The sequence below is a fragment of the Ciconia boyciana genome, chromosome 1 (genome assembly GCF_034638445.1).
Source record: "Ciconia boyciana chromosome 1, ASM3463844v1, whole genome shotgun sequence".
Classification (NCBI taxonomy): domain Eukaryota; kingdom Metazoa; phylum Chordata; class Aves; order Ciconiiformes; family Ciconiidae; genus Ciconia; species Ciconia boyciana.
Genome location: NC_132934.1, coordinates 2009499 through 2026837, shown reverse-complemented (window position 1 = coordinate 2026837; position 17339 = coordinate 2009499). Strand labels below are relative to the sequence as shown.

Sequence of the window (17339 nt, the reverse complement as noted above, 5' to 3'; positions counted from 1 at the left end):
TCACAGCCTGGATTACGCCGCACCAGCCCGTTCTGCCCGCAGAAGCGAGCTCTGTCAGAGCCCCCAGGTTTACAACAGCAGCAACACGGAGCTGTTATGCACAAAAAAGAAGTTCTTTCCTGTCCTCTCTAAACACCCACTAGGTGCTACCGGAGCAGAGCATGAGGCAGGCTCGTGTAATCCCCCCCAGCTGTAGCTACGCTGCAGTAGCAGAGGAATTAACTTTCCAGATGATCTAGTTTATCATTCAAGGGCTTCAGCAGCTCTGAAGAGTTCACACCACTTTCAGTCCACAAATTTCAGAAATACTTTAGAAAACCTGCACCCTTGCCAACCTGGGAGCCAGGTTCTGCACTGGTGACAGGGCTGGTTGCGAGGAGGGGGCTGCTGCGTGGGCAGGGAGGTCTGCAGGAGTACGACACGCCGCTAAGGGCTAGCGTTGCTCGGAGGAAATGCATTTTGCATTTACTAATAGAGACGGAGCTGCAGAGGGCACAAGGCAGGACAGTTTGCAGCAGTCACGAGCTAGGGGACGAGCATCTCCTCCTTTCCCAGCACACCTCTCTGCTCTTAGATTTAATCTCCCCTCAGCTTCTGCACTGACGCAAGTCCCTCAGCTGACTTCTTGTTTAGCTGGGTGGGAAAAGGCCCGCTCTCTTCATCTCACCGGAGGTCACTCTGACATCTCAATAGCCACCCAAGTGCTCACATTTTCCATCCTCCTCTTGTCACTGTTCCTACTGCGGCTTACTGAGGTGGATCGCAACCGAGTCCTCAACTCTGCGACACCTTCTAAGGGGTCCACCATGCACACAGAGATGCAGTGAACAAGACAAGCATGAAACATCTTTTATATGCAGACGTGTGTTGCTGTAGGAAGAATGCACGTGGGGTTTTTATTCAGCCAGGTGCCACAGCATTACAAGCACGCCAAGGGAAGAGGATTTATGAGCTTGCTGCTACAGACACCTGATTCCCACCCTGGCTTCTAGTATGGATTGTCTCGCACGTGCTCCATGATTTTTTTCAGTCCCAGCCAGGCCTCCTCTGCAGTGGGGATAATTTGGTTGGCTGGCAGGAGGAAACCGTAGCGACCCGTGTCTCGCAGCTCAAAGGCAAAAGAGTATTTGATGCCATAATCGTAGCTCCAGTCAATGCTGCCTCCGCTGGCTTGGTCTGAAAGAGAAAGGAAGAGCCAGAGGGGTGAACAGAGGATTGATCCGAGTTCTGCTGTCCCACTTTTTATATTTGTGAGGGATGTGTATTAGGTTTTTGTGCGAATGCTCAGCTCCAATGTTTGACTGGTGGTGTCTCTCTACAGAAGCATCACTGCTTCCAAGAGGGAGAAACCTTGTGGAGGGACAGAGCCCTAGGACAGCCCACAAAAGCTCAGACTAGCAAAATACTCACAGATAGTAGTGCAAATGCTCCCCACTGTAAAGGTGGTGCCGTACAGGGACTGGATGGAATTGGCAGCAGCTCTTCCCAAGGCATCCTGGAGAGGAGAAGGTGAAGGACAAGTCAGAAAGTAGCCACGCTTAACGAGACTAAATGTGAAGATTTCGCCAACCTGAACCATACTTGGGGAAATCTCCGCAATCTTTCACAAAATCTCCGATCTTTCACACATACCCCCCATAAACTAGTGCCAAATCAATCCACTTTGTTATCACTCATCCTAGTGACAGCACTCACAGTTTCCACGGTATTTTTGGGGGGTGATATTGCAGGTGAATTAAATCATAGCAGGTTCTAGATCTGATCATCCAGCGCTTCATCTCACCAACTGTCTTGTCAAGAGAAGGTTCAAGAGATACGAGAAAACGCCAAGGCAGTCGGAGATCTTCCAATAGTCAATGGTCAGCTTTGCGCTCGCTTCAACTACGTAACAGGTAGTTGTAAAGAAAACAGAGCCAGGCTCTTCTTGGAGGTGTAGGGCAAAAGGACGAGTGGCAACAAACAAATTGCCACAAGGAGAATTGCATTTAGGTATTAGGGAAAAAGAAAATCCCCATGACAGTGGGGAAACTTTGGGAAGGGCTTGAAGAAGCTGTGGAATTTGTCTTTAGAAATATCAAAACAAATCAAACCAATTAAGCAAAACTCAGCTGGGCAAGGCCCTAAGCAATCCAATCCGACCTTGAAATTGGCTCTGACTCCAAAGCCTGCCCGCTTTCAAGCAGAGGGTTAGACTAGAGACCGCCAGAGAGAGGTCTTTTCCATTTGAATTATGATTGTGAGATCCATATCGCCTCAAAGATATTATTACAGCTGTGATGCTGTCATTAAAGCAGAAAGAAGGAAACATGGATGAGCAAAGAGGGCTGAGAATGGGTGGGGGTGGCGCGTATTTGCATATGACCAAGATTTATCTTTTAAAGGCATTGCATTGCACCGTGGTTTTGTTTGCTCTCACGGATGGTTACTGTTACGGATGGCAGAGTTTAGCCTCTCGTTTTAATCCCAGTATCTCACTGTAATTCTTGAGCATACAAAGCCAGCTGGACAGAACAGGGGAAGCTAAAGCCAAATCATCACATCTCACCAGCTCGGCGTAGTCTGCCGGTTCGGTGCATTTATAGCCATAGGGATACATCAGGAGCTGAGAGTAACTGTGGAGGGTGAGGAAGGCCTGGATTCTTCCATGATTCTTAATAAAGTTGACAATAGATTTAACTTCCACCTCTGAGTGGGCACTGGGCCCGCGGTAAGAGTCAGAACAGGGATTACTACTGGCTCCAGGACCTGTTGGTGCAAAGGAGGAACAAAGGCAACCCTGTAAGAACTGGCATTCATGAAAGGTCAGAGCGGACCAACACAAAGCAGGGCTTTCCTAAGAACAGGTCTTCAGCCAAAGGCAAGGCCTTAAGCGCTGATAAATGCTCGAACAGCAGCGACAGAGCATGAATACTCAAGGGACATACTTCTAGAAGATACAGCTTACTTCCTTCACCTTGGGCTCACTGGCAATTAATCAAAGAGAAATTATCTTTACAAAAGATGGCTACCATCCTATTTGACCATTTTCTTTCTGAATCCCTTATATTAGGGCAACTGCTGGTCCTGTGTGACAGGATCTGGCAACATGAAAGGGAATTTTCTTCTTAGTGACTGCCAGAATCCAGAAACTTTATTCCTACCTCCAAAACCTGCATCCCAGTTCCGGTTTGGATCAACTCCAACACACCGACTGCCTTGATTCTTGGAGCGGGTCTTCCGCCACATACGATTCTAAAACAAACACACACTATGGCTTTGAAAAGGAGTGTATCTCAGTCCTTGCATTAAAACTGCTACCCAGAAATAGTTGCCATTCACCAGGAAGAGATCCTAGGCACAAGCCTAAGATTATTTCTGATGGGCTGACTGCTGAGCTGGGCCAGTGGACAAAAATCAAAGGGCTGGTGAATTTACAGTGGGTTAAGATGGGTTAGACAAGTAATTAGTATCTTTGGCTGCCCAACTCTTTTGTAACTCCTTCTTACAGCATTAAGAAATGGACTTTCAGAGCCTACTTCCCTTGCATTTGTTGTTCGCTTGGAAGAGCATGACAGCTTTCTAAATCAGCTTAGACACACAGCATGCTTACTCACTGTGGTGTGAGTGAATACATATCCATCAGGGTTTGTGACCGTCAGCAGGAAAATGTCCATTTTGTTCAGCAGAGAGGTGACGGATGGATCCTTCCCATAGTCGGAGGCAATCTAAGCAGAGACAATATGGTACACCGTGATTATCAGCATATTTCTTTCCCGCATGCTTACGCTCTAACAGCTAGGTACAGAGGCAAGTCTGGCTTTCGGGGCAGACAAACAAGAAACATTAATTATCTACTAGCCATAACTGTTCATTGTTAGACTTGGAGCTTGGAGGTAGCAATGAATCTGTTTTACTATTTTATTCTGAAGACAAGAAGTTAATGGAAGAGGGCAACAAAATCTTCTCCTGCCTGTCCCAGAGAATGGGCTAAGGCTGGCACTGATTGAGATGGATTAGCCAGGCTGGGAATATACAACTGTGCTGCACTTCTCTGGTGGTTTAGTCATTTTCAGCAGAATTTAAACGCTCATTTATATAGAGCTGGAAGTTTTGGCACTTTTGTGAAAAGTAACCTAACTACAGTGTTTCTCTATGTCAGCAGACCAAAGCAGCAAACTAATCTCAAACTCCTTGGTTATTTATATAACTATCAGCCCTGAAGTCCTCACCAATTTCACCTGAACTACTATATTTTGTCTACCTAAACCCAGCTGTTCTAACAACACACAGCATTTTTCAATTCTTTGTCTAGGCAGCTGCATATTCTCTCTGGAGTGGGCTGTGTTTTAAGAGGGGTGAAGGAGAGTTAGCAGAGCTGGCTAAACACATACAGGTGTGATATAGGTGATACAGGTGTGATCAAAGGCATTCCCAAGATAAAATAAAAAACAATCACTGCTGAAGTGACCTTTTTAGCTATCCATATTGCACTCGCTTGGGTAACCCACTCTCGGGAATGTATACCGGCATCAATCCAGATTGCAGGACGGTTGCTTCCTCCGGTGCTGAACTGTCAAACAAAACTGAAAGTTTTAAAACTCTGACACCTTTTAGTCAAGAACATCCCGTATAGACTGGGATGCTTTGGACTGAATTGTGCTGTATCTATAATACATATGTATATTAGTATATGTATACACATATGTATGCACAGATTCTGTGATATATGTCATACCTTGAGCACATACAAAGGCCGCTTTTCATAGGATTCCCCAATCTGGAGCTTACTGACAATGTCGCTATACTCAGATGCAAGATGATCCAGCTCTGCATAAATCTGAAATTAAAAGTCATGATGACATTTACATTACATTTATGTATAGTGCTGCCCAGAACAATTGTAGGATCTGATGAAATCTACTTTTCTCTCCTTTTGCCTTCATTACTAGGACCTCTCCAAAGCCCCATCTCACCTTATGTCAGCGTAGTCAGTGCTCTTCCTAACATCACAAAGTACAAGGAAGCACTGCTAGATCGTCAAGATCTACTTATTTCAGGAAAAAGTTCAAAACCGTCTTTATGAACTTCTGGTAGTAAAAATACCTTACCCTCTGCTCTGCTTGATGGCTACTGGCTTCCTGTATTTCCCTATTTCAAGATCCACTTATTTCTCAATCTCTTTGGAGGGTCAGAAGGAAGGGTTTTGACAGAACTCTGCAGAAGAGTTTATGAAAAAGTATGATCAACACTTGCCTGTTCCAACACTCTCTCAGGGAAAGCTCTGGCTCATTGTGTTGACCATAAAATTAATCCATTTAAAAACAAAGCCACGTGCCAAAAGAAGCCAGAAAGACATTTTAGATCTTAATATAGGATGTTTGATTGAAGACAGCATGAAAAAAGGCCAGAAAAAAAGAATCCTTTTCCCCCCCAAAGCTGAGGTACTCACGGAATCTAAAGAGTGGTAAGTTCCATAGTTGAAGCTGTTGCTGCTGCGCTCCCTTTGTTGACTGTAGGCCATATCTTGCTTTTCTTCATCTAGAACAACCTAAAAGAAGCCATTCAAATGTTGAGAAAAGCCTGCTTAATTTGCAAACTTCTGACCAAATGTTTATCTCAAATAATGAAACGCTGCATACTGACTCCAGCCCCAGACTCAAACTTCCCACAGCTACGGAGCAAACAGATGCTTCTGCGGAATGTATCTGTAGCAAAGTGGGCAAGAATACCAGTGTTTAAATGGTCAACATTAAGTTTTAAACACTTCTGAAGATGAACAAGAATGTCATTGGAAAGCTTTGGGGGGGAGGGCGGGGGGAAGGCAGTGTTTCTGCTAAATTAATGCTATTTTAGATGCCATTTTGGGATTACTGCTCATGAAGAAATGTTGGATTAGTGCCCAAGGGGGTGACTTTTCTCACACACGGTGGTGTACAGTTCTTTCAGATTATGATCCTGAACTACTCTTAACACAGTTTACTGAATTATGAGTAACTTTAGTGTTGTGATTCCCAAATGTCTGAGGCCAAAAGACCACACGAAATTCCTCAGGGGTTATCAGAAGAGGAGCTTTGTGGAGCCTCTCAGTTTATTGATGTCACTGTTCAACATGGTTTCAGATAGCATCTGCAGAGTGATCTCCACAGCTTCCCAGGGCAGCAGTGACCCACAGATCATCTCTGAGAAATTAATCCACAGACTACAAAATAAGGGGAGGACCTCATGGAAAGCAGAGTGTAGAAGAGTCCAGGAACTAATTAAAGAGGCCCGACTGTGAATCACTATTTGTTTCCACAGGATTTAAAAGCTAATCATGTGCCGATGGCATTGCCAACCTGCAGGTCTTCTATCAGGATGGAGTACTCAATCCCATGGGACTCCAGGAAGGCTTTGACTGCTTGGACGCAGTTAGCGGGGATTCGCACGTCCACAGGGAGGGCAGGGGTGGAGGGATTTATCCAGAAATCAAGCTGAAAAGAGAGAGGAAAATGGATTTGGTTTGGGGAAAGCGTTCTGCAAACAGCTCTTCTAAAGCTTTAGAAACGCTGATTTCTCCCAAATTGAATGAATCCTGCAGTATCGTGCCCCGTCATGCTTATAGCATGCTCCGTTCCTTAGCTTAGCCTCACCACAACCTTGTATCAGTTAATGTGACTAACTCATAAGAAAAAAAAGATCCGCAGGAGGCTAAAGTCAGCATTTTCACTGACTTCAGAGCTTCAGTCATACAAGCAAAAGGAAATTGTAGTCTTCTATGACGATTATTTTACTATTCTCCCTTTTACCAGAAATAGTTTCAAAAAAAGCTCCATATTACAGTATTAGGTAATCTGAAACCCATTGTTTTTATTCTTCCTTTGGTAGGGCTTTTCTAAATTTTCATTTCTATACTATTCAACCATATTTTTAAAGAAAGTGATAATACAAATTCTCACTAATGGCAATAAGAACAGTAATAACCTAGAATTTTATAGTGTGTTTTCCTGTTTCAGTGCGGTGTAGACTAATAAATTCCTCCCACAACGCTGGGAGACAAGTACAAAAACATTAGCATCCCCACTTTAAAGACAAGCTTTCTGATACTAAGATTAAGAGCAGATCAGTTCAAATATGACTGTAAACCCAGTAGGAAGAAAATATGAATGCAGGCACTCCTGAATACCAAGCTGGTACTAGAACTTGTAGATAAAACACCAAGTATTGAGACAGTAAATTTATTTATGGCAGCTGCCACAGTATGGGACAAACCTTTCAAATGCGATGCAAAGTCCTACCCTGATAAGTCCTACCCCAGTCTGAAACATTGAAAAATGCCTCTGGGGTAATAACACACCTCAAGGTGTTCCAGCGATTCCAAAAGCTGTAACTTCTTAACCTCCTCCTCATTTCTTGTTTCGATTCGGAGAACCTGGTGCCTGCAATAAATCAGTAAGTCTTCAGACACAGGATCAAAAAGGGGTCTGGTTGAACTAGCTTGTTATTAAGATCATGAATTTGGTGGGTAGTTACTTGCATGCTACCAGCCGATATGGACTTCTTTAATGCAGTTGACTTTGTGTCACCCAAGAGTTCAACCAACAACCTGCAGGGCCAGCCTGCTATATGTGTGCTAGAATAGTAACTAGTTAAATGGCAATTTTTAAGATTTCATCATAAACAAGACATGAAATGGATGAGTTTTGAATTGCTTACAAGGATCAGTCTTGCATCTATTAGTTCTTTTTTGTCAACAACTTGCAGAAAAAAAATATTCTGGTTGAGTTTGGAAATGTTTGGGGAGCACTATACAACAAAGCAAACCAAAGGCTAAATATGGGATTAATTTATCCTTTCTTCAGTTTAGTCAAAGACTGTTGACAAACTTCCCCGTGCTGTCAGAAGCCGATACCATCAGAGGGTGGCTCGCACTATTCCAGGTGGAATGAATCACCTTCTGGAAGTACCTCACTCCACTGGTTATAGAGGTAACCTCAGCGATTAATTTAGACTATGCATTGTACAACATACAGTCATCACAACATACAGTCTCTAAGTGGTTTTTAGATCACTAAAAACATATATCCCATTCAAATACACAATGTTCCAGGCTGCTTGGTAAAACAGGTAAGAGCAAATAGTACCATGAGGACAGGCTGATGAGCTCAGGCTGGTTCAGGCTGATCTAACTGCAGCCTACAACTACTTGAAGGGGAGTTACAAAAAAATGACAAACGCTTCTCGGTAGGGGTAGATGATGATAACAAGGGGAAAGAGCTCCATGCCCTGCTCTGAGCAGGAGGGTGGACTAAAAACTTCTGGAGGTCCCTTCCACCCAATGCTTTTACAAAATGACAAAAGGATCTATGAACAACGAGGGAATGCAACAGTTGGGGGACAGTAGATCCTATTCTGGAGAACCAGAGGGGCATTCTGAAAGAAATCTGGAAGCCATAATGAATTAACAACTGGAAGTACAGCCCGGGATCAATACTGCAGCCAAAAGCACCGATGTGCTCCTTAGCTGTATAGCCTGGGGTATACTGCGAGCGAGCCAAGCGTTAACGCTGCATTTGCAAATGGCATTTGGTGGTTAAAGCATTTGGTGTGTTTGTTTTCATTCTCTTCCCTAGGCATGTGCATTTGGCCACTGTCGGAGACAGAACAAAAGTCCATGGAGTCCCATATCCTGCCCAGCTGCTCTGCTGGCACCTGCTGTAAGCAGCACTGAAAAATGGAGACAACTCAGAGCAAATCGATGTGAATAACTGCAGAACTGGAAAACACATCTTAAGACAGGGTAAATAAGGGACTTGGCATATGAGCTCAGTTATGTGTGTGTTTATTTACTAGTGTGGCCTCAGCTGCTGAGAAGAGACGCTCCTTAACACCAGGTTCCTCAGGCTGGCAAGCTGAGGTATAAGATTCTTTTGATGGACGAAATTAAATCAACACTGAAGGCACTTTACCACATTAATAACTTATTACTGGATTCTCCACCACCATAAGCTTTATTTCTGGATCAGATTCTTCTGTGAAGAGATGAGGCTCGTTAACCACAGCTACTGGACGTGACTGAGGAATTAATTCATGAGAATCCAGTCTACATTCTGTCAGAGCCCAGATTAATGGATCAAAATAGCTTCTCCTGGCTTTATAAATCCTAGGGTTTTAGTAAACTATGTATATTACTTCTTAATCCTTATATCTTCACATACAGATTTACTCACTGGAATCTAGTGTTCACTTACTACCAGGAGGTATATCTGTTATGTTTTTTATCATCTTCTATTAAGTTTCTTACACAGTCAGTAAGACTGTGAGGAAATGCACCAGAAGGAGATCATTTTGCAATGCAACATACAGATAAACCTTCAGAGTATAATGGTTGGAAATAAGGATTTGAATTGCTTAGAAAGGCTCTGAAAAGAATTAAGCATTTAAAGAGAAATGAGAATCTTCCAAAACAAAGGGAAGCTAGCGACCTTTTCGATCTGAATCCAGGTTCCGGTCTTTCAGCTCTGTTTTGTGCCGGACCAGATCTGTTAAGCTGAACACTCGAGCTTTGCAGCGAGGTTCAGCTCCAGGTCAAGACTCGAGACTGCTCTCTAGGTACAGTCAAAGCCAAAACAAAGCCTTGGGTGAACATGAATTTAGGAACTCAACTCTGCAGCTAGACCCTTCTCCTTAGAAAAGACAAATGAAAGTACAGAGGGGTTTCTTCAAACACTGCAGTACCAAAGCGACAAGACAAGTCACTCATAAAAAGCAAAGAATGTGCCCCAAGCAGATTTTGTAAAGTTAAGATCACGAAAAACAACAACTGGATAATACAGCCTTAAATAAAAGGTCTTCCACAAAAGCATAACTCACCCAACAAAAGTTTCCAGGCACAAGGTAGCCCCGAAGAGGGCACTGAAGATCAAAATCAGCTTCATATTAGATGTGAAGTTCAACTCAGCCTAGCAAAAGGGAATTTATACAGGACTTGTTAAGAAACCCTTTTTCAGATAAAATATCTGTATTCCATGTGACTACGTTCTCACATTTATCAGCGCTTTCAAGGCAACCAACAGATAGGGGGCCAATTTCACCTCCAAAAAGATATTTTCCACTGACACATTCAAACCTGTAAGGGAGGAGTTGTTTTCAAAGCTTCGCCCACAAAGCTCCTCGGTGTCCTTTTACACATTTTTCTAGACAGAGGAAAATAGAGTCAAAGTGAATGTCATCCCAGCGCTCACTGGGCATGAGGAGCTCTACCAGTCAACTCTTGGTCATGGGTTTTCCTCCGACAGATTTCTAGTAGCCCACTCTTTGTTACAAAGAGGCAGCCAGCAGAAAGATCTCACTCCAGCAGAAGTACTCAATTTGAGTGATTATTTTGAAGATCTAATCACTGTGGTGATAGCACGCAGGCTCTGGGTCCTGCCTGCTATGCAACAAGTTCTCTCTGAAAGACTAGGCCAAGGCCATCCTGTAAATTCACTCTTATATACAAGTTACACACTTCTATGTATAAGACAGATCATTTAAATGTATTCTTTATTGAAATTACTAGCATTCCCCCAATCTTCAGTTGGGATGGTTTCATACCGATCCAGGCAGCCAGTGCTTCAAGCAAATTAAGGTTGCAGCAAGATTCATGTGAAAGCAAGTTGTACAGTTGAAAGCAAGTTGTGAGAGCAGAAAAAAGCCTTGGGTGAACAGGAACTTAGAGGAGCTCAACTCTGCAGCTAGACGCTTCTCCTTGGACAGGCTTGCTAGACATCCTCTTCTCATCAAGTATCCTTCTCAGGAAGAGGCGACATGGGTTTGAAGAAGTGTTGGAACAGCCACTGCCGGGTGCTCTCAGCTTTACAATGCCCACAGGGCTGTTCCCTGATCCAGTAGCTCTCTAGGTCCTTTTGCTCTTGTGCTGGATTCTGTCTACATCTCGCTTCATGGGGAACAGCCTCCATCTTGTTTGCCTTCCGTAAAGGTGCCCAGATATTTCAGTTGTGGTTATCTACGTTGAAGGAGTAACAGCGACGGGCAGTCTCCTGGCTGAGCTTTGGGAACCATCTCTCTTGACTTTGGTCATGGGAACACCCAGCTGCAGTTGTCCCAGAATGACAGGTAGGGCCGGTGGGCTGTCGGATACACTTTTTGTTTGTCCCATTAAAAATATTACTGGGGAAGAGCCGGGTGCTGACCCTGCTGTAATACCTGCAGATGGAATTCCTGGGAACTAACGCAGGACAGAAGGGAGACAGTTCAGCTACTGTGCAGTCAATCTCAGGAGTCCAAGGAAAGGAAGTCTCTGACAATCCCCAGAGGATCCCACCCGTACAGCTCTCAACATTTGCCAGCACCTCCCTGAGGAGCCTCCTCCAATCTCCACTCCCACCCCACCCCAGGGCAGAGGCTTCTTGTCATGTGTTCACAGCAGACTCCAAGCAAATCTTTTGTAAGGCCAGACCTCACATTTTTGGGAACAAAGGGAGCCTCAGGCAGGGATTCTGCCTGTTTTGACATACAGGAATTGGTCATCCTGCAACTGTTGTAACTTGGGGGCACACTGTGGAGAACGTATGCTCTGCAGGGAAGTAACGTATGTTCCTGTGAGTCCCCAGGTCTTTGAGGTTTAACCCAACCCAGTCCTTGGGAAACAAGCAGATCTCCACTCCCCTCAACATAAATCAGATAATGTGAGTTTATCCTAAGAGACAGGAACCATCATGAGAATTTCCTGCTTCTAGCGCTACAGTAATTCTGGTGGAAGTCAAATCCCACCTGTAGCTTATGGCCTTCAACATTTCATAAAGAACCAACAGACTGTCCACACCACCTCCTGTGGATTTACTCTTTGAAAACAGGAAGGAGGGACTTAATTTAGGGCAAAATTATAGCTTGCTTCATTACTCATGCTACATCCCGCATGGATTTAAAGGCTGCCAAGAGAGCCCGCCAAACACGATGTCAGGGTCCAAAGTACACCAACAAGCTCCGACTGCCCTGACCAGCCTCATCTAGGGCCTCCACCCATTGCATTTAAGGAGCTGCATTTAAGCCCAAACCTTTGTACCCACTCCTAATCCCCTACAGAAGCCTGCAGCACTATGACCTCCCGCTGTAGCCATAAGGTCCTACAGGGTTTGGAGGTCAGCCTTGAACCACAGGGTAAGTCCTATGGGTGAAGTCCTGCACAGGCTGAAAGTCAGCCTCTGTAGTGCTCAGCTCAGGGCCCCAAACACCTGAGTGAATTAGGGAGCTGCAAGAGCAGGGGTGCACTGCAACGGCAAGCCAGAAGCCAAAGGTGACAGCAAGGCAGGCAGGGGTAGAGAGCTCACCACAAGCAGCACAGCCCCCTGGGACCCAAACAAGAGGAGCAGAGCCAGTCCGGTGGCACTGACCAGGAACAACCACAATCCAGATCCTCAGGTAAGTCCACAGTCATACAGCAGGTTCACAGCCAGGATGTCAAAAACTAGAAGCCCAAGTCCACCGGGCACGCACTGCAGCTCAAACAAGGACTAAAGCAAACGGCCTCAACTTAAATGCAGCTCCCGCACCAAGGGGTGGAGGCCCCACATGAGCCCCGTCAGGGCAATTAGTCCTCTCAGGGCCCTGGCATACTAACCTGGGCAGGGTGGGACATACTCTCTGCACTGTCCTAACAGGATGTGGTATCATGCAGTGAATCACGAACACGCTGGTGACACATTAAGAAGTGAAAGATTAAATGAATCTCGTCTAACCAAACTTTGTCTTGTTGCTCAAAACTGCCGTATCGATATACAGACAGTTTGCCTGTGCTACCATTGACAGAGGGCCAGAATGGATATGCCACCCCGCCTCTGCCAACTAGAAAGGCTTCAAAAATAATCAAATTTAGGTGGAGTCACTCCTTTTCTGTGAAGTCCAGACCCTCTCTTGTTGCCCCTGTCTAAAAGAGGTTCTTGCAACCAGGACACAGCATAGGAGTCTCTCCTATCACAGTTAGGAAAGAAGAGGCAGCTTCTGTCCTTGCCATACCCACAGAGCATGTCTGAGCTCGAGCCCACAGTCCCCCCTTGTCTCCCATCCTCCCAAAATAACTGTTCGGCAATCCAGTAGAAAAGGGGACGAGAGGAAAGGGGAGACGACCCGTGCTGGACTGAGCTTTCCTTGTGCTCCTGCTGCCTCACTTGTCCCCTCTGCCCTCTCCACATACATTCTGTGTTGCCTCCTGCTCTCTCACAGGGTCCCGGGCATTTTCTGTAATGCTCTTTGGAACCCTACGCATAACTTACAAAACTCATCTTCACCTTTTGCATTGTTCTCCCTTTCGTCAGAACATAACCTTTTATCTTGGACTTTCTGGAGGATGTGTTTCAGGAAAATAACATTGTACAAATGATGTTACTTAGAACAACATATAAACATTAATTCCTTATATAATACTAATTCTCACATCGTGTGTGAGGTTGTGAGAGGCTCTGGGCCGTGAGGCTGACTGGCCCTTGCACAGCTACAGCACAGGGAGCAGCGCCAGCCCCTGCCCCAGGAAAACGCAGCCAGGAGGGCAGCCCTCACGCCTTTGCCATTTCTGCCGAGACTCTCAACAAGCCCATATCCCTCAGAAATCCCACACACATTTCACCTTTGGGTAGCAATGTTTCTTTTCTCGTCATCTCAAGCTAGACCTGTAACACCGACATAGCGAAGGGCTCCATCTGCAACGCATCTCCCGGATGATTGAAGTTAATTGGCTATAATGCCATTCATTTTGGATTACCAGTAAGAGAACTATTATTTCTGTAAGTAATGGATTATTTATATGTTCCTAATCCGCAAGGCACTTTGGGAATGCCCTGGATAAGGAATGAGTAGGAATTTCAGTATGTGGCTCACCATTTCAGTGAAGCCTCTGAGGTGAGCAGCTCTGAGACAGAGGACCGCGTTGGGGGACTGTTGCTGGATCAGCTAAACCGCGGCAAAACCACACAGGGAAGGGCAGGGGAGGGGGAAGGCACAGAGAGAGCGAGCTACCGCAGCCACACCCCAGCCCCTGAGGAGGAAGGAGGGAGCTCCCGACGTGGCATGGCAGTTTGCGTGGTAGTTCACGCAGGCAGGGCGTGTAGGGAAGGCGAAGGCCCCTACGAGTTCAAGAGGAACTGTGAAAAGTGAGTTCATTCGGTAGTTCCCATCCCTTCAGAAGAAACTCATCTATGGTCTTCACTCGTCAGAAAGCGATGCCCCCTGTACTCGCCAGAGTGGATGTGGCTACCCCAACGGAGCTCCCACAAAAACATGCGGCCACCCAGGTCTCAGGCTGCAGGGAGTGCCTGGGCCTCTCACTGTTCACACATGGCAGCCGTATGGACAGCTGTGTTGAGGTGCGACCAGGTGGATGATTTGCTCTGCATGGTGGCAGAGCTACGGGAGGAGGTAGAAAGGTTAAGGAGCATCAGAAAGAGATTGACTGGTGGTGCCATGCTCTGCCCCCCCTGAGACAGGAACAGGAGCAGCAGCAGCCACCAGTAAGAACCCACGATCAAGGGGATTCTCTATCACCCCCCACCCAACTGAAGGCAGCAGCTCAAAGGAGAAGAGTGAATGGAGGCAAGTCCACGCTCGTGGCGGCAGGCGAAGGCCCTCCCTGCCCACCTCACCTCCCCAGGTGCCTCTGCACAACAGGTATGAGGCCCTGGAGGTGGAAGGCCAGGCAATGGAGGATGGGGATGATGGTCCATCTACACCAGAGGTGTCGCCCAGGTCAGAAGAACGTACCTCTCGTATTAACACCACCTCCACAAGGAAGAGAAGATGGGTTATAGTGGTGGGTGACTCCCTTCTGAGGGGAACCAAGGGTCCGATATGCCGGTCGGACCCTCCTCTTAGGGAAGTCTGCTGCCTCCCTGGGTCCTGGGTGAAGGATATCACGAGGATATTCCCTAGCCTGGTACGGTCCTCGGACTATTACCCCCTCCTGCTCTTCCATGTGGGGGGCAATGAAGCTGCAACACGAAGTCCTAGGGCAATCAAAAGAGACTTCAGGGCCTTGGGACGGCTAGTAAGGGACTCCGGAGCACAGGTTATTTTCTCCTCTCTCCTTCCAGTTGTGGGCAGTGACACTAGAAGGAACAGAGGTACCCAATCTATTAACTCATGGCTCCGTGGCTGGTGTCATCGCCACGGATTTGGTTTTTTTGACAACGGGATGGCCTACACAGCATCGGGTTTGCTGGCATCTGATGGGATTCATCTGTCTCAAAGGGGAAAGAGAATCTTTGCTCAGGCACTTGCGGGGCTCATCGACAGAGCTTTAACCTAGACTCGAAGTGGGAGGGGGATAATATCAGGCTTGCCTGAGGGAAGCTGAGGGACAACGTGCCACGGTTAGAGGGATCGGGTGCCAGCGAGGGCACTCAGCCTGTGTCTCTGAGATGTGCGGGGTACGCTGGGGCACAGCCGAAGTCGAACAGAGTTGAGTTAGGGGATACTGAGGCAATAGGAGCCAAGAGGGAAATGCCAGTGAAACACCTCAAAGCACACAAGGGGTGTTCTTCTATGAAGGAAACACGGACGACAGCCCAGCTGAAGTGCCTCTACACCGATGCATGCAGCATGGGCAACAAGCAGGAGGAGCTGGAAGCCATTGTACATCAGGAAAACTATGATATGGAAACCCATCACAGAAACATGGTGGGATGACTCGCACAACTGGAGTGTGGCGATGGATGGCTATAAACTCTTCAGGAGGGATAGGTGAGGCAGGAGAGGCGGTGGGGTAGCCCTATATGTTAGGGAGTCTCTGGATAGTTTTGAGCTCGATGATGGTGATGATAGGGTGGAGTGTCTGTGGGTAAGAATCAGGGGGAAGGCCAACAAGGCAGATATTGTGGTGGGAATCTGTTACAGACCACTCAACCAGGATGAGGAGACAGACGAACTATTCTATAAGCAGCTGGGAGAAGCCTCACAATCGCTAGCCCTTGTTCTTGTGGGGGACTTCAACCTGCTGGATGTCTGCTGGAAATACAATACAGCAGAGAGGAAACAGTCTAGGAGGTTCCTGGAGCCTGTGGCAGAGAACTTCCTGACACAGCTGGTGAGGGAGCCAACTGGGGAAGGTGCCCCACTGGACCTCTTGTTCACGAACAGAGAAGGACTTGTGAGCCATGTGATGGTTGGAGGCTGTCTTGGGCAGAGCGATCACGAAATGATAGAGTTTTTGATACATGAAGATCGTGCCCCTGTACTCAGCACTGGTGAGGCCGCACCTTGAATGCTGTGTTCAGCTTTGGGCCCCCCACTACAAGAAAGACATTGAGGGGCTGGAGCGTGTCCAGAGAAGGGCAACGAAGCTGGGGAAGGGTCTGGAGCACAAGGCTGATGGGGAGCGGCTGAGGGACCTGGGGTTGTTTAGCCTGGAGAAAAGGAGGCTGAGGGGAGACCTCATCGCTCTCTACAGCTGCCTGAAAGGAGGGTGTAGAGAGGTGGGGGTCGGTCTCTTCTCCCAGGTAACAAGTGATAGGACGAGAGGAAATGGCCTCAAGTTGCGCCAGGGGAGGTTTAGACTGGATATTAGGAAATTTTACTTCACTGAAAGGGTTATCAAGCACTGGAACAGGCTGCCCAGGGAAGGGGTTGAGTCGCCATCCCTGGAAGTATTTAAAAGACGTTTGGATGAGGTGCTTAGGGACATGGTGTAGTGGTGGTCTTGGTAGTGTTAGGTTTACGGTTGGACTCGATGATCTTAAAGGTCTTTTCCAACCTATACAATTCTGTGATTCTGTGATTCAGTGATTTGTAGATGTGACTGGCGTTCTAGGAGCAGAACCCTCATTTTGCTTTCTCTGGAAAATCTGCAGCTATATGCCAGTGTAATAACACTGACTGCAACAGAGCTACTTATTTCCAACTCAAATTTCCTTAAATTAGGGAATCAAGACCTTCAACTTTCCACGGTTGTCCCCAAATCTCACGTGTCTGAGTCACACGTGTTTATAACACACCACACACTCCATCGGATTATGTTGTAGCTTTGCATTTCAGGACAGCAAGCACATGGATGAATTGTAACTGGCAATAACAAGAAGGGCATGGGAAGGGTACTGGGAGACATACAGTTATCTATACCTGGAGATTAAAGACCAGTGACATCATCTCATGAGATAGTTATAAAAAATAACAGCTTCCAAGGTGTGAAAGCCTTTTAGGCAGGAAAGTTTTGTGCAAGACCCACAATAACCTTCTGCTAAGGGCCAGCAGGTGTCAGCAGAAAACACAGAATTAAATAATATCTTACTTGAGCACAGCAGACAAGACAATCAAAATGCCAGCGCAGGAGCAGAGCAGGATTTTCCCTCTGATCCCCCCAAAAGCCTTCCTCATCCTCATCGTATTCCCTCTCATCT

At 46.4% G+C, this 17339-nt stretch overlaps 1 protein-coding gene across 2 annotated transcripts; it reads right to left on the bottom strand.

The window, feature by feature from the left end:
* Positions 1 to 988: 988 nt before the first annotated feature.
* LOC140652565 (carboxypeptidase A2-like) lies at positions 989 to 17282 on the bottom strand. Of its 2 annotated transcripts, XM_072863521.1 has the most exons (13): positions 17209 to 17282; positions 13245 to 13296; positions 9829 to 9917; positions 7313 to 7394; positions 6315 to 6449; positions 5429 to 5527; positions 4715 to 4816; positions 4448 to 4549; positions 3594 to 3704; positions 3141 to 3231; positions 2546 to 2745; positions 1411 to 1495; positions 989 to 1176 (listed from the first exon to the last, which is right to left on the bottom strand). In XM_072863521.1, exons 2-13 carry the CDS (start codon positions 13251 to 13253, stop codon positions 989 to 991), a joined length of 1293 nt encoding a protein of 430 aa, XP_072719622.1. In that variant the 5' UTR covers positions 13254 to 13296; positions 17209 to 17282. The 2 variants fall into 2 exon arrangements, with proteins under 2 accessions (XP_072719622.1, XP_072719710.1); XM_072863609.1 differs by lacking the exons at positions 13245 to 13296; positions 17209 to 17282 and adding an exon at positions 12288 to 12401.
* Positions 17283 to 17339: the final 57 nt, after the last annotated feature.

What these genes read in the sequence shown, in the direction of transcription:
- LOC140652565 (XM_072863521.1), bottom strand. An exon ending in AATCGCTGGAACACCTTGAG is followed by an intron (nt 6,450 to 7,312) that starts GTGTGTTATTAC and finishes CTCTCTTTTCAG; the next exon opens with CTTGATTTCTGGATAAATCC. An exon ending in TCCTGATAGAAGACCTGCAG is followed by an intron (nt 5,528 to 6,314) that starts GTTGGCAATGCC and finishes GGCTTCTTTTAG; the next exon opens with GTTGTTCTAGATGAAGAAAA.